Source organism: Myotis yumanensis, unplaced genomic scaffold (genome assembly GCF_028538775.1).
Source record: "Myotis yumanensis isolate MYYU_CA2020_CCGP unplaced genomic scaffold, mMyoYum1.0.hap1 SCAF_5, whole genome shotgun sequence".
Classification (NCBI taxonomy): Eukaryota; Metazoa; Chordata; class Mammalia; order Chiroptera; family Vespertilionidae; genus Myotis; species Myotis yumanensis.
In genome coordinates this window covers 32,545,056-32,560,621 of record NW_027223756.1, presented here as the reverse complement: position 1 = coordinate 32,560,621, position 15,566 = coordinate 32,545,056, and the positions used below count along the sequence as shown (strand labels likewise).

Genomic DNA, 15,566 nt, shown 5'->3' with positions numbered 1-15,566 from the left:
TCGCGCACACGGGAACATTGGCAGCACGTGGTAAAACTGCTGCAGAAAGTCACGCCACGTGACAACAGAACCAATCACCCCTCGTGATGGGGTGGGATCGCGAGTTAATCATTCACCGAACATTGTTTATGAGCACTGACTCTTGGATTTAAATATGTAGACTCTAGCGGCAGCTATGTAATATTTATTTATGTCAGCAAAATTACTACAGTGTTTTTCCAACATCCTGCCTATCTGCTAAAACTTCTTAAAAATAACAGTGAATTAATAACAGAAAAATAACCTGTTAATTTAATTATAAGCAAATCTCAGTTAAAAGCATTTTAAAATTAACAGGTGTTAATTTTCACATACGATATATGGACCAGAAATTTTGTCCGTTAAATCCGAAGTCTGTTACATTGAGGTCCACAAAATCAAGGGTTTACTGTACCCCCTCTTTACTTGGGCTAACAATCTTGAAGCTAAAGATGGACTCTAGGCCTTGCCTCCGGCTCTCCGAGACCTGAGGCCCACTCTCCAACCTGCACGCTGGCAGAACAGCGGTGCCCCTTCCTGACCGGAAGTCTGCAGCCAGGACTGCGTGTGGCATTTTTGGAGGTCGCGTCCCGCTGAGCAGGAGCGCCAGACCTGGGAAGACGCTGTGGTGGTGGAGAAAGCCGGCGTTCGGCATAGCCAGTCCTGTGACTGTCCCACTTCCGGCTCAGGATGCCTGGGAAGAACCACAGGCGAGGCCACTGACGCTGAGTGACAAGAGCAGAGACCAGCGCCGAGGAAACTGAGGCACCAGGTAAGGAGCCCAGGGTAGCAGAAGGACCCGTGGAGCCACCCCCTCACCTTCCCAGAAGGCCCTGGGGCCCTCCGCTGGTGTCTGGGTGCAGGTCCCAGGGAGCCCACTGGCCCCTCAGGGAGAACTGATCTGGTTCCAGAGACGTCTGCCTTCCCTTTGTCTCCAGGAGTCTCGGGGGAGACCTGGGTTAGGATGAATTAGAGGCAGGTGGTGATCACAGATGCACTGGGTGTTGGGGCAGTGGCCTCCATGGTAACGGAGCCATCTGGCTTTCTTGCCCAACACCAGGTTTTGTGACTTCATGCTGGAATCTTCTCTGACTGGCAGAGCAGAAGAGAAGTCCAGGAGGGTGGGGCTTGGGGGAGAGGCCTGGTTCTTTCAGCCAGAGTTAGAAGATTAGGCTTGATCATGTCGCCTCAGGACTACCGCTGACCCCAGAGCGGACCTGGAGGCCGTGTCTCAGGGGCAGCATGAGTGGCATCGAGCACTAGGGGAGTTGGTGGAGGCACATCTGGCCCATTCCATCCAGGACTCGCTGGTGAAGTGGAGCCAGGGCCCGGGCGGGGAAGACTGAGGTGTGAGGGAGCCACTGGCCCACCCCGGGGGCCGCCCTGGGCCAGCACCATTGATGGCAGGAAGGGTAAGGCCTAGCTGTGCCCAGCCCACGCAGGGGACCGAAGTCATGACAATGGGTCTCTCCCCACAAGCTGCCCACCGGGTGGGGCTGGAAGAGCCCTGCCATCCTCGCCTTGTGCTGAATCCCATCAGCCACACGGCGGCCAACCAGCCTGTCTGGTCCAAAGGCTGCAATAACAAGGCCCCACAAGGGGGTGTTAGCACAGATTCATTTTCACAGATCTGAAGGCCACAGCCCAAACCAGGTGTGAGCAGGGCTCCTCCTCGGGAGCCCAGAGGGGGACTCTGCTCCTGGCCTCGCTCCCCGCCTGTGGTGGTGGCTGGCGGTCCTCGCGGTTCTTGGCTGGAGGCAACATCATTCTGATCTCTGCCTCCATTGTCACGTAACATCGTCCTTGTGTCTGTGTCCAGATTTCCTGGGTCTTGTAAGCGCACAGTCACTGGATTTAAGGTCCACTCAACCCCGGTCTGACCTCATCTGAACTTGATTACATCTGCAAGGACCCTGTTTCCAAATAACATCACACGCACACAGGTACCAGGGTCAGGACTTCGATAATCTGTGGAGGACACAGTTCAGCCCACAATCCGTGTAAATCACAGTGAAAAGGGCCCGGGCTTTGGAGCAGGGCAGAAGTGAGCTCAAACCCTAGCGCTGCCACCAGCCTGTCCTGTGTCCTCACTACAGCAAAGCTGGAAAGGCAAGTCTGTCTTCATAGGCCGCTTAAGGGGGTTGGTAGAAACTCAGCAAGTTGGCCTGAGCTGGGCCCTGGGACTCAGGTGCAGGGCCTGGTCCCTGCTCTCCAGGAGCTTGCAGCCCGTGGGAGAGCAGGCTGGGACTTACTGCAGGTTAGGATTTCAGATTGGGACTGAGGTGACCTCAAGGAGTTAGGACAAGCACAGACCACATGTGGTGGAGGAGGGCACTTAAGGTCCAGAGGCCCCAGCAGGGATCCAGAAGCTGGGGCCAGACCACAATAGTTCTATGGGATGCAGAGGCCACCATGTGTACCAGGGGCTCTGGGTCTGGCCGGACAGGCAAAGGTGGAGACTGCACTGGCTTTTCTACAGCCAGTGTTCTGGGCCTCTATCCCCACTGGGCCTAGGAAGTACTTCCTTATTTCCATCCCTTTCTCTCCCCAAGACACGGCCTCTCCCTCCCATCGACATTGAGTCTGGCAAAGACTTTGCTCCTGGCCTCCATCCCTCCCTCCCACCTTTCTCCCAGTATTTGGTATCTACTGCACGCCAGGGCTGTTATAGTCCCTGAGGATACAGAAGACAGACAGACTTGGCCTTGGTGGAATTTATAACTGGGGCATAAGAGACACTAATCATCATGCCTATGAATGCTTCACAGGGGAGGAATGGCTGCTGTCGGGGAGGGTGGTGGGCGTTAATAATACATTGTGATGCAGCTACACCAGGGAATTGACCTTGAGCCAAGAGCTGAAGGAGTTGTCATAAAGGGAAAAGGAGAGAGAAGAGATTTCAGGGAGGAGCATCAGCATGTGCAAAGGCCCTGTGTTGGGAGTCCGCTTGGCATGTTGAAGGTCTGTGTGGCCGGACCAAACAGAGTGAAGGGAATGGTCGCTAATCGGGGTTCCGCAGACCACTGGTGGTCCGTAAGGTCTGAAAGACTGGCGACCACTGGAATAGGAGATGGGCTGAGAATCGGCAGATTAGACCAATCATTTGTGGGAAAACTATCAACTGAGTGCCTACGATGAGCCAGGAGCACCAGACAGACAAGACCACTGCATACACGCAGTGTGAAGGCCACAGACCGAGAACATTTCGGTGTGGGAGCAAGTGAAGGGCCAAGTGATCTGCAGTCACAGGGTGGAAGGCGGGGACTGGGAAGGCTCCTCTGAGCTGATGGGAGAGCAGATTGGGCACAGGCTTTCAAACAGGGCCAGCATGGTGTGACTGAGGACCGGTAGGAAGGCCAGGGTGTCCCGAGTGGAGCAAGCAGGGAGAGAGGATGTAAGAGGAGGTTGCAGGTGCTGGCAGGCTCATGGGTAACCTAACCCTGGCTGGAAGCCATCGGCTGGGTTTTAAAGGAGAGCCACACTCAGGTTTGCGCTTAGAAAGAGCCCCCTGGCCTTCAGGGTCTCTGGAGAAGTTGGGGTGCAGTAACAGATGGAGTGCCCTTCTCTTCCCAGACGTCCCAGCAGAGGTGCGAGGATGAGCCTGGAGCATTGTCCTCTCAGAACTTCCTGGAGAAGGAGGAGGACTCGGGGCTCCTGTCCCAGCAACAGCAGGCCGCCAGCTCAACGGGCAGTGAGCCCATCAGCAACTCCGGCCGCTCCCATGGGCCCCTGGTGAACTTGGAGTACCTGCCCTTCTTCCGCACCTATGGGCAGCTCCTGACTGAGGAGTCGGCCCTGCAGCCAGAGGTTGGGAGGGACCAAGGAGGAGTCTGGAGTACCAGGGAGGCGCCATCCTGGGAGGACTCTGAACCACCTGGTGGGCTCTTCCCTTACTACCGCTCCAAGGAGGAGAATTTTCCCAGCCTTTCTTCTAGGGCCTCCCAAGACCCACCCACCAGAAGGGAGGCGCAGGCTGGCTGCTTCCACAGGACAGTCATCAGCGGGAGCTCTGTGAGTGCGTAAGGCCCCGTGAGAAGCCACAGAAGGGTGTGGGGAGCAGCCCTGGGCCCCTGGCCTCCTCCAGACCCCTGTGCCAGGCCCCAGGGTCCAGGAGGCCAGGCCAGTGCCCCACCCCCAGGGCCTGCTAGGGCTCCTGGAGCAGCGTGGCCTTGGTTAAGACAGGGGCTGGAGGCAGACTACCTCACTCAGTCCCAGTTCTTCATAGTACAGTGGCCTGAGGAAGGTGTTAGAGCCTGGTGAGTCTCAGTTTCCTTGTCAAATGAAGATAAAGTAGCAGCCAGCCACAGAGCCACTGTGCAAATTACACCTAATAATGTGACTGTGACACCAGGCTTAGCTGGCGCTCCCCTACAGAAGCATCTGTGGAGCCCTTATGACTTGCTAGGCATCCAAACACTTCATATGTATCACCTCACTTATCCTAATAACAGTCTGATGAGATAATTCTGATTATTATTCCCATTTTATGGATGAGAAAAATGAGTCTAAAAGAAGCTAAGTGACTTGGCCAAGGGCACAGTTGCTACCAAGAACAAACCTGAGATCTGACCCCCAGACCCGTGTCCTGTTACTAACGGCCACCTCCAGCTCCATGAAGCGGGGCACTGTGCCCATGCCTGCAGAGATGGAGGGGGCAGGATGCGGGGCTCTAATCCCAGGCACGCCCCTTCTAGCTGGGAGCCCTGGAGGGGTGAGTGATGCTGAGGAGTATCTCCCAGTGTGCGATGGGCCCTTCCCCTACCGCCCCCGTGGGGGTGCAGGCACAGGCCAGTCCTGGGTCTGGACTGACCCTGGGAGCCTGGCTAACCACCTTGTCTCCTCTGACCAGGCTGCCTCGGCAGGCCCGGACCCGGTCTCGGGGTCCTCACCCACCTGCTGCACCATCCTGCTGGTCTCTGCAGGGCACTCCCGTGACAACAGCCTGGACATCACTTTCTCAAGCAATGCTGCCCCCAGTGGCCACACCCTATGTGACTCAGGATTCATGCCTTACTACAGAACCCCCGAGGAGAAGCTGCACACCAGCCGGGGGCCTGCTGCCTCTCTGCGGGTGGCCAAGAGGCCACAGGGCAGGTGCCCAGGCCCGGTGCCGCCACACTGTAAGGACCCGAAGCCGGCAGCAGCGAGAGTCGGGCCCCCAGTTTCTGCTGATCCGTGAGGGCCAAGGTGGCTGGGCAGAAGGCTCCCAGAGCTCAGCTGCCCTGGGACCAGAGTCTTCCGGCCTTTCCCCCCCACCGCAGTGCCCACACCTGCAGAGCTGGCAGGCTCTCCTGTCCCCTCTCAGCCCACTGAGTTGGGCAGGGAAGGACACGCTGTGCCGGCCGCGGTGTGGCTCCATGCTGACGTTCGGCTCAGCAGGCCTGGGGTTTGCCTTTCTCAAGGAACAGGAGGCAGCAGCTCAGCTGTGCCCGTGATCAGCCACACCCCCCCCCCCCCACCCCAGGAAGTGACCCCAACACCAGGGGCTGCTCCCACCTGGCTCTCGGAGCTAGAAAACCTGCCCAATGAGGCTCCACAAGGGGATTCTGCCTGGCCCAGCGCTCACACCTTCCCATCAGTCTTGCTGTGGCCTACCCAACCCAGGCGGAGGGAGCAGGGTCCACTGGACAACTGAGGGATGCCGAGACCAGAGGCAGGGTTTGTAAATAAATCATTTCACTCCAAGGGCTGGAGTTGGTGCACTAATTCGATGCTTGGAGAAATGCTCGCAGCCTCCATTTATGGAGCATTTGCTCTATACCAGGCACCTTACGGAGACCATCTCCATAATCCTTAGGGGGAGATCCTGGTGTCACCTCCCTTCTACAGATGAGGAAACAGGCCTCGTGTGCGTGAGCTCACACAGTGAGCTGGGATTCGTGCCCAGCTCTGTCTGGTCTCAGGCTTGAATGCCTCAGCCCCCTCAGTGAGGCTTCACATGCAAGGGAAGGGCCAGCTGCTGCCCCTGGGCGGGCCTGGACCCAGCCCACCCTGCTTTTCCATTGCTCCACTGCCTTCCCTTCCCAGGCTCCCTGCCGCTTGGAGCAGCAGGCTGAGGACAGTGGCGCAGCAGTCTGCCGAGCCCCGCCTTCTTGGACTCTGTGGACGTGTCTCCTGGTGCCCCAGCCTGACCCTCCGGCTGCAGGCTCGCCCCACATCGCAGCAGACAGCCCTGTGGCTGAAGCACGTGGGACAATGACAGCGTGTGCTCATCCGCTCCTGAGCATGGGAACGCTGGGTCCGGGATGAAACAGTCATGCACGTGTGCCTCACGTTCACAGCCACTCTGTGCTGTGGTGCTGGGCCATGTCCCCTTCCTGTGGCCTGCTCACCCCACATGGCTGGGTTCCTGCTCCTTCACCAGGGGACACCCTCACCCGCTCCCCGCTCTTCCGGGGGACAGATGCTGAGGAGGAGGGGAGAGAAATCAGTCAGTCACACTTCAGCAACACTGGAGAATTTCTTCTTGAAAAATCATCTTTCTAATATTTCGGAGGCGCGTCCACGACTTCCCTGTGGGCAGGTGACTGGGGGTTGGAGTGTGATGGGAGAAATGGAGGTGCTCTGGCCGGAAGACACCTGGGCTGTGCTCTGGGAGGGGACTCGGGATTGGCCTGGTCCCTCTCATGTTCCACGGGGTTGGGGGTGGGAGCTGGCATCCTTGGGCCCTCACTTCCCTCAAAGAAGGAGACTGGGGTTGGGGGGGGGGGTGCCTGGGTGTATGTTCGAAACTGGGGCCACTCTCTCCTTGCACAGTCCAAGCTGGGTCATGGTGGGGCCCCTCTTCCTGTGTGAGTGACATCTAGGGCAGGATCCCCGCAGCCTCCGACGGAGCTGGTGGGACCTCACTTGCTCGTGAGGATGGAGGGACCCTCAAGTTTTTCAGGACTGAGGTCTTGCAGGAGCAGTTTGGAGGGAGAACGGGAGCAGAGAGCTGAGGGGGAAGGGCTGGGCTGAGTGGAAGAGCGTTTTGCTCCGGTCCATGCAGCTGGCATTGGCCAGGAGCTACTCCGTGCCGACATGGACACGAACACACGTGGGGTCCCAGGCCATACAACGGGGAGAGCTAACGCCGTTGTTTGTCGAGCTGCTGAGCACTTCACTGCATTGATGAGTGAAGTATGACTTCCTTTAGCTACAGCTGACACCCCCACTTCACAGGTGAGACTGTCTAGGCACAGGCTGATGAAAGGACGAACTTAAGAGACAGAGCTAGAAAACTGAAGCCAGGATGTGAACTCTATCGAACTCCTCAGCCCCGCTCTCAACCATTATGTTTAGAATATGATGAACATTAAATGAACCCCTTTTTCCTATAGTTTTGGGGGTCAGGAATCTGGGAGCAGCTTAGCTGGGTAGCTCTGGCTTGAGTCTCGAGAAGTTGCCTCAGGGCGTTGGCAGGGCTGTAGCATCTGAAGGCTCGCCTGGGGCAGAGGGCCTGCCCGCTCACTCCCATGGCTGGCCGATGGGTGCTGGTTGTTGGAAGGGGACACAGTTCCTCAGTGTGGGCCTCTCCACGGGCTGCTCGAGCAGCCTCACAGCATGGGGACGGTCCCCCCCCCCCCCCCCCGCCCCCCGCCCCACGACTGAGACAGAAGCTGCAATGCTGCTTACAGCTGAGCCTCAAAAGACACACAAGTTAGATGTTGGTCACACCATCTGCTGGTCACACAGAGTAGCTGCAATTCACTGTGGAGAGAGGCCTCACAAGGACATGAATGGTGAGAAGCGTTGGGGCCACGGGGGGACTGGCTACCCTAATGCTCTAATATGAGATACCAGGTATATTGCCAAATTCTGGTGATTCACGGAGAGAGTTCATCCGCCAAGGCAGGCCCTGGAGTTGGGGTGGGCAGTCGGGGGGCAGCATTAGCACCATCCTGGGGAGGGCTGAGCCCCTGCACCCAGCTCTACGCCTAGTCCCTAGTAGGTCCTCAGGCTTTAACTGTCAGAAGACTGTATGAGGCATCATCAATAAAGGCAGGAAAGGGAGCACATTGTGTCATATGGAGCCCAAAGTTGGGGAAGGAGTGGGGGGAGGAGGGTGGGAAGACAGTGAGGCCGCCTCAGTCACTGTGGAGACCCTGGTGGAAGGGGGAGGGAGGCCTGCGGGGGGAGAAGGTGGGTCTGCCTCGGGCAGAGTCCCTGTCGGGAGAGGCGTCAGGATGAAGGGAGCAGGGAGGGAGCCCAGCGGTGGTGCCAGGAGCCCTGGCTGCAGAGCCAGGGCTTGGACAGTGGCCATTTCCTTCTGCCTCATCCCCACCCACCCCCACCCCAAGTGGGCTTGTCCCTCACTCTAGTCTGGTTCTGAGCCTCCTCCCTGCGCACAGCTTTTGTCACTTAGGAAATCTGTCTGTCTTGGAGAAAATCTAACTCATATGGTTTGGGAATTTTATTCTTTTAAATTTTCTTCTTTGTATTTGCATCAAAAGTGAGATGTCTTGGAAGTCCTTTAAAATCTCCTATTTCTTTCGGGGAAACAGGGTGTTTGCTCTTTGTCACGTTCACGCTGACCCTGGAGTGGAGAGCAGTGGGGTGCAAGGGCTCAGAGCTGATGGTTTTGTTGCACCCTCTCTCTCTCCTCTCAAGGTGGGGGGTCTTAAGTCTGGCCTTTCTTTTAATAGATGGGGAACTGGGGCCAGAAGAAACAGTGCATCCAGAGACCCACAGCAAGTGGAAAGAATGGACTGATACTTCTAGTAACTGACCCCCGTCCCTCAAGTCCCAGTCCCGTCCCCCACCTTCACCCACAGGGCATTCAGAGACCGTCCTCAGATCACAGCCTCCTGAGTGGCTGGGCCAGCACAGGTGCCAGCTTCCCCTGAGGTCCCCACAGAGCGTGGAGCCTGAGCCCACCTCAGCGTGGTCCAGGACGGTGTGTCCAGGCGAGAGGTAGCTGACCCTGAGATGGCTCCCTATCCACTCACAGAGCAGCAGGAGGACTGAGGACCACCGGTAACCAGCAGATCCCAGCAGCACAGAGTCACTTCCTAGCCCTCCTGTGCTGACCGAGGTCCTCTGCCGGCAGACTCCTAGCCTTCAGCATCCTCTTCCTCAGCAGCATCCTCTCCCTCAGCAGCATCCCTCCCTCAGCAGCATCCTCTCCCTCAGCAGCATCCCTCCCTCAGCAGCATCCTCTCCCTCAGCAGCATCCTCTCCCTCAGCAGCATCCTCTTCCTCAGCAGCATCCTCTCCCTCAGCAGCATCCTCTCCCTCAGCAGCATCCTCTCCCTCAGCAGCATCCTGTCCCTCAGCAGCGGGCTCAGGGTAAGCGAAGCTCCCCATGCTCCCTTGCTTTTTCACGCCTGGTGTCACTCAGGCTGTCCCCTCTGTCCACCTCGCCCCCACCACCACCTTCCCAGGCTGCCCTCCTGACCGTCTCTCTGTCCCTCTGGCCTCTCTTCTTTCCAGGCCAGGAAGGTGGGAGGTTTCCTGCAGCTGATGTCTGTGAACCCACGTGGAGGAGACCACCCCCTGTCAGCATCACAAGCTCTCTCCATCCCAGCAGGTGAGCGCACAGCAGGGGCTTCTAGAGTGACCTTAACAGCTCCCTCCACCCCCACCCACACCCCTCTTCTACAGGAACCCCTCAATCCCAGATCTCTTCAGCCAGGTTTCCTGGTCCCCTGACCCACATGCCTCCACTTGTCCTCAGCACCAGCCCACTTATCAGGGAGGAGAAAAGGCTGAGCAGGGCCAGGCTGCCGTGTCCTCAGATGCGCACAGGAGCCAGCTTGGCCCACAGGAGCCTGTCAGAACCGAGGACAGAAGTCATCCCAGGGCACCCCTGATTGCAGGGCACCTGCCCAGGGGGCCTAAGAATAGGAGAGTGGCTGATATTGTTAATACCATGTCACTGATGGTAGAGAAACTGAGGCAAAGAAGTTAGGACATTTATACAGGGGGTGGGGGTGGAGCAAGGACTTTTGGGAAAGTCACTTCCACGCTGAGTCTTGGCCAGGAGGCAGCGCCTTGGTTAAGAGCTGGGCCCTGGCATCAAACAGCAGGTGTGAATCTGTCATCCTCCACTTACTGGTGGTGTGGCTTTGGAGAAATTGCTTAACCTCCCTGAGACTCATTATTCTCATCTATAAAATGGGGATTGCCTCACAGGATTCAGTGAGATGGTGTAGGCAGAGCACGTAGCATTGGGCTAGCTTGGCGCCCCGAGGTGGAAAAGAGCCTGGTACATTTGAGGCCTTGAGGAATCAAGGCAGGTGGAGAGGTTGGGGGGTTACCTCTCTACTGGGCTGCTCTCCCCTAAATACACACACAGTCAGCTCCCAAGAAGCCTCATCAAGCCTCCCAGGAAGGTTCTCATCAAGCATCTCAGAGGTCCACTCTGGCACCTCAGGCTCCTCCTAAGCCTCCAGGTCAGCACCTCTTTCATAGCCCAAGTATATGCTGGGTCTGACTCTGCCAGCCCAGCGCTGGGAAACGGCCAGAAAACTTCCCCTGGGACAGCCAAGCTGGTCATTTCTGCCTGAGAGCCCCAAGTGCTGTGCAGCAGCGCCCTCTGCTGGTGGAGCTTGACAAGACACCCACAGCTGGTGTCTCCAAGGCCTGGCCCAGAATTTCAGATTTCATGACACTGCCTAGAAGAGAACCCATTTCTACCTTTCAAAAGATGTGTGTGTGTGTGTGGGGGGGGGGGGGGGGGGGGGGGGAGTGGAGGAAGGGGATGGAATTGAAGCATGGACCTGCCCAAGGTGCCCAGTGAGGCAGCAGCAGCCCTAGAAGCAGAGCCCAGGCAGCCCAGCGGCTGCTTTGCCTCTCACTCCAGCATCATTCGCTTCTGTTTCTTTCCTTTAAAAAAAGTTTGTTTGTTTTTTATTTCAGAGAGGAAGGGAGAGAGAGAGATAGAAACATCAGTGATGAGAGAGAATCATTGATTGGCTGCCTCCTGCATGCCCCACACTGGGGATCGAGCCCAAAACCCAGGCATGTACCCTGACTGGGAATCAAGCCATGACCTCCTAGTTCATAGGTTGATGCTCTACCACTGAGCCACACTGGCCGGGCTCTGTTTGTTTCTTAACTTGGAGTGTCAAATTAAATGGATGCTGGGCCAAATACAACTGAATATGCTCTAAATAGACTTTCTCAAAGAATTGTCAATTAAGGCAGGCATGCAGCCCCAAATGAGAAGCTCAAATAGCACCTTGAAAATCATCATATACTTTCCTTTCCCTGGGACTCAGGAAAGGGACCTTAGAGCCCCCATTGTCTGAGGTCAGTGCAGGGGCAACGAGGTCTTGACCTTGGCTGACAGGTCTGGAGAGGCCTCTTTGCAAGGCCTGAAGGGGGGTAGAAGGGGGCCCCGAGAAAGGCAAGAGGAGGGAGCGCAGCCTCCCTCGGGTGCTGTGCCTCTCGGGCAGCCTCATGGCGCGCATTAGGAATGGAGCGCAGTGGCTCACTCTGGAAAGGAACCATCCTTCCTCTCAGCTCCAGCTCATTAGCAGGACAAGCAGCAGCTTTCTGGGCTCAGGATCCATCCCGGGGTTGCCAGGTCACTGACAGCTCAGAACCTTCCCCATGGGTCCCATGCTGACACAGGACTCAGGGAATGACGATCTGCCTGGCACCCATTAAGGGGGCCGGCCGCCAGAAGAGGAGAACTTGGAGAACTGGCGGACTTCCCACCTACGCACTCCTTCCAACTGTCAACTGATAAAAAGGGCCACTCTTTGGAGACCCTTCATTTCTTTTTCTTTTTTTAAAATATATTTTATTGATTTTTTTACAGAGAGGAAGGGAGAGGGATAGAGAGTTAGAAACATTGATGAGAGAGAAACATCGATCAGCTGCCTCCTGCACACTCCCTACTGGGGATGTGCCCGCAACCAAGGTACATGCCCTTGACCGGAATCGAACCTGGGACCCCTGAGTCCACAGGCTGATGCTCTATCCACTGAGCCAAACTGGTTAGGGCCCCTTCATTTCTTATAACTATCTCAGCACATACCCCAGCATGGCAGGGCAGAGCCTGGGCGTCAGGGATGACCCCTCGCCCCCCGCCCTACCACCTCCCCAGCAGGCCTCTCAGCCCTTTTAGGAGCAGCCTCAGTGGCCACATTCTGTCTTTCTGTGGATGGAGGAGGCCTGGTTGGCTGCTGCTACGTGACAGCCTGGAAGATGTGTCATGCATGTGCCAGTGGGAAAAGAGCAGGCCCAGCACAGGCCCCTTCCTCCAGACCATACCCCTCACCATTCTCTACAACTCTGGGTGCCAGGGCGGGTCCCCGCTGGAGACTAGCAGGACAGTGGAGGACATCAAGTCATGCTCCTCAGAGGGAGTGCAGGGAGCTCCCATTGGGCCAAAGCACCTTCCTCTGGCCAGGCCACCAGGTCATGTACCCCCAGCAAGCAGGGACCTCCAGCCGAGGCCTAGCTGGGGGCAGCCCCTGTCTACAGAGAGAGTTTGAGGGGGAGAGGACCACCCCTCTTCCAGGGTGGCCCAGGGTGGACAGTGTAGGCTGAGCCTGGGCCTGGAGGGAGCTGGGCCCCTGGAGAACTTACCTGAAAGTTAGGTATGACCCTGGACCTCCAGGAACTTCCATGCTCTTACATTTCCACCTGACCAGCGTGCTGTCAGCTGTGCCCCTTCTGCAGGGAACAAGAGCAATAAGCATCACTGCCCAAAGTTGGGACGGCGAAGAGAGCCCACGGCTGGCTGGGATCAGCACCATTGGCACAGGCCTGGGGGAATGTGAGCACCCAGCAAGCGCCATTTCAGGATGGGGAGCTGGATGGGGAAGCGGGGAGGATGAGAGGTGTGTGGGGGAAGGTCAGAGGGAACAAGAGCAAGCCCTAGCATTGCCCATCTCACAGCTGTGGGACTGATCATCCTGACTGATAGGGTCTCACAGCCTCACTGAGCCTTGGGTCTCCTCATGTCTGTTTCACAAGTGAACACAGTCAGGGTTCCACCAGAGAAGCAGAACCGTAGGAGACACAGGCACACCTCATTTTGTTGCGCTTCAGCGTGTTGCGTCTTTTACACACTGAAGGCAACCCCTTCCACCAGCAAAAATGTTGACTCATTTTATTGCTGTGGCCTGGAACCAGACCTGCAATATCTCCAGGGTGTGTGTGTAGATGTGTATTGTGGGGACCGGCTGGGCAAGTCACTACATTCCACAGGGGGAGTGTCTTCTATCTCAGGGAAATCTCCTTTGCTCTTGAGGCCTTTTGACTGATTAGATGAAGCCCAAGATGAGCTTCAAGGGTAAGCTCCTTCCTTAAAGTCAACTGGTTGTAGATTAAACCACATCTACAAAATACCTTCCCAGCAACACCTATATTAGTGTTTGATTGAATCACCGGGGACTGTCACCCAGCCAAGGTGACACACAACACTGACCATCAGTGGGGTGATCCCGGTGCTAGCTCACAGCTGCTGGGAGGAGGGAGTGGGGCCGTACGTCAAGCCCGAAGCACAGCACAGACTTCGGCTTGAGGGTATCCTTGGCAAGGCAGCTCCATTGCTTGTCTGGAGCAGGCAGGTAGAGAGGCAGGGGTATGTGGGGGAGGGGGGGGAGAGAGGGGGTGATAGGAAGTGTTTCAGACAAGGTGGCAGAACGGTTTGGAGCCTGCTTGTCTGTACCAGGTAGGAGTTGGCCCAGAGAGGCGGAGGGTGAGCGGGCCCCATGGATTCTGGGACCTGCAAGGCACAGTGTGCTGTCTGTCCACCCAAACCCACACCCAAGCAGCTGTCAAAGGAAATTTCCAGACTAGCCTCACCCCTCCTTAAGGCCTGGCCAGGGACGGGCTGAGAGTTTTCAGGGTCTGGAAACTCCCACCGGGCCAGCGTGCTCTCAGCAGGGGCTGTGTGCCTCCTGCGGGGCCTTCAGTCTGGGTTCGGGCTCTCCTGGACTCTCCACGGTGACAGCCAGGTCTTTGGGCAGAAGCTCAGCTGTTCGCACCCAGCTAAGCCTACAACTCAGGGGTGACAGCTTTCATCTAATTTGGGCCAGTTTTCTGAAAGATTCAAGTCTGTATATCACACACACATTATATGCACGGAACAGGCACTTTCCTACCTAGGAATGGGGATCAGGATAGCACCACCTCACAGGGTTGCTGTGAGGAGCAGGCCCAGCCCAGTGAGTGGACATGGTTCAAGTGCGCAGGAACTGGGGGCCATTAGTCACAATATTTATTTAGAGCTGTCTTGGAGCCTACCCGGACTGGGTGCTTTCCACACGTTATTTCGGTGTTTCATGAATAGATAGGTTCCTGAAACCTGGAGGCTGTGGGAAGATGTGGTGAGCAGCCTGGGGTGGCGTCCCTAACCTCTAAAATGGCTGGAACATTGCGTGTCCTGTGTTTTTTATAGCGAAACTGCCCCCTGGCTTTCAACCAGCGCAAGAAGTCTGGTTTAGTTGGACATTTAGAATTATTTCAGTGCTGTTTTAGCTTAAAAGAGGATGAGTCTTCCTGACCTTCCCTCCCTCTTGTAATGAACTTTGCAAAAACGTCCCTGAACTCCTCCCAGTGTCCCACGCGATGTGAACAATTACAGGCGCCAGCGGACACCGTTGCCTCAAGGCGCCCAGGTCCTGCAGTTGCAAGGGAGAGGTCCGCGGGAGAAGGTGGGACTCAGGGAGTCGCCCGGGGCCTTGGCATCTCCCCTGGGGTGCGCGGTGCCCGCCTGCCTGCTGCGCCTTTAAGGTCCGCTGGGGGCGTGCTGTGGGCGCCCGGGACTGGAGGCCGGGCTGGGCGTCGCCGCCGGCGCTGGGAGCTCTGCTGTCCTCCTCCTCCTCCTCTTCCTCCTCCTCCTCCTCCTCCTCCTCCTCCTCCTCCTCCTCCTCCTCCTCCTCCTCCTCCTCCTCCTCCTCCCTCCTCCGAGCGCCCCTCCCGCGGGCCACGCCCCTCACACATTGAATGGGCACCGACCCGGCCCGGGCGGGCGCATTGCCGCGGCCCCGGCCATGGGCAGCTTCCAGCTGGAAGACTTTGCGGCGGGCTGGATCGGAGGTGAGCCCACCATGGGTGGGAGGGGCCCCCAAGAGGTGTGTGTGCTTTAGGGAGACCCCCGGGTCCGAGAGACAGAAAGAGGCGAGCCGGGAGCCTCGTGGGCTGAGTGTACACCCCGGGCCGGACCAGGGTGCTCTTGTGCCTGCGGGTCCTGCCTGCGGGTCCTGCCTGCGGGTCCTGCCCGCGCCGCGCGCGCCACCTGCTGCGGGGAGAGCCCGCCGCCCGCGCTGGGGATCTTGAGTTCCCCACGGGCTGCCCGCCTGAACTCCGCGAGCCTCACGGAGGTTCACCTGAGCTCACTGAGGTTCACCTGAGCTCCCGAGTTGCCTCCAAGCTAGGATCCGCGGAGCTTGGTCCGGTAATGATTAAGCCGACAGCCAATGGAGCGTCTCGGCGCGTGCACACCCTTTGGTGGCCCGGGGCGCACCTGAATTTGGGGACGCGGCACGCAGGAACTTGTGGGTGAGGGTGGCGCTTGGCCTCTGGCCCTGCGCAGAATGGGAAGCCCCACCGCGTGATCAGGCTGGTCCTAGGGGTGCCCCGGCTGGAGGGAGCAGATAGTTGGAACC

The 15,566-nt window shown here is 57.5% G+C and overlaps 1 protein-coding gene across 4 annotated transcripts in view; it reads left to right on the top strand.

Annotated features, from left to right (window-relative positions):
* Positions 1-14,900: 14,900 nt before the first annotated feature.
* Positions 14,901-15,566, top strand: part of SLC25A48 (solute carrier family 25 member 48) — a 39,832-nt gene continuing 39,166 nt past the window's right edge. For 2 of the 4 annotated variants that reach the window (XM_070414953.1, XM_070414955.1), the window contains exon 1: positions 14,905-14,997. In XM_070414953.1, coding sequence (XP_070271054.1) covers positions 14,952-14,997 — 46 coding nt within the window. In that variant the 5' untranslated portion in view covers positions 14,905-14,951. Of the gene's footprint in view, positions 14,998-15,566 lie in introns of all 4 variants that reach the window. The other 2 variants (XM_070414956.1, XM_070414952.1) reach the window with 2 other exon arrangements.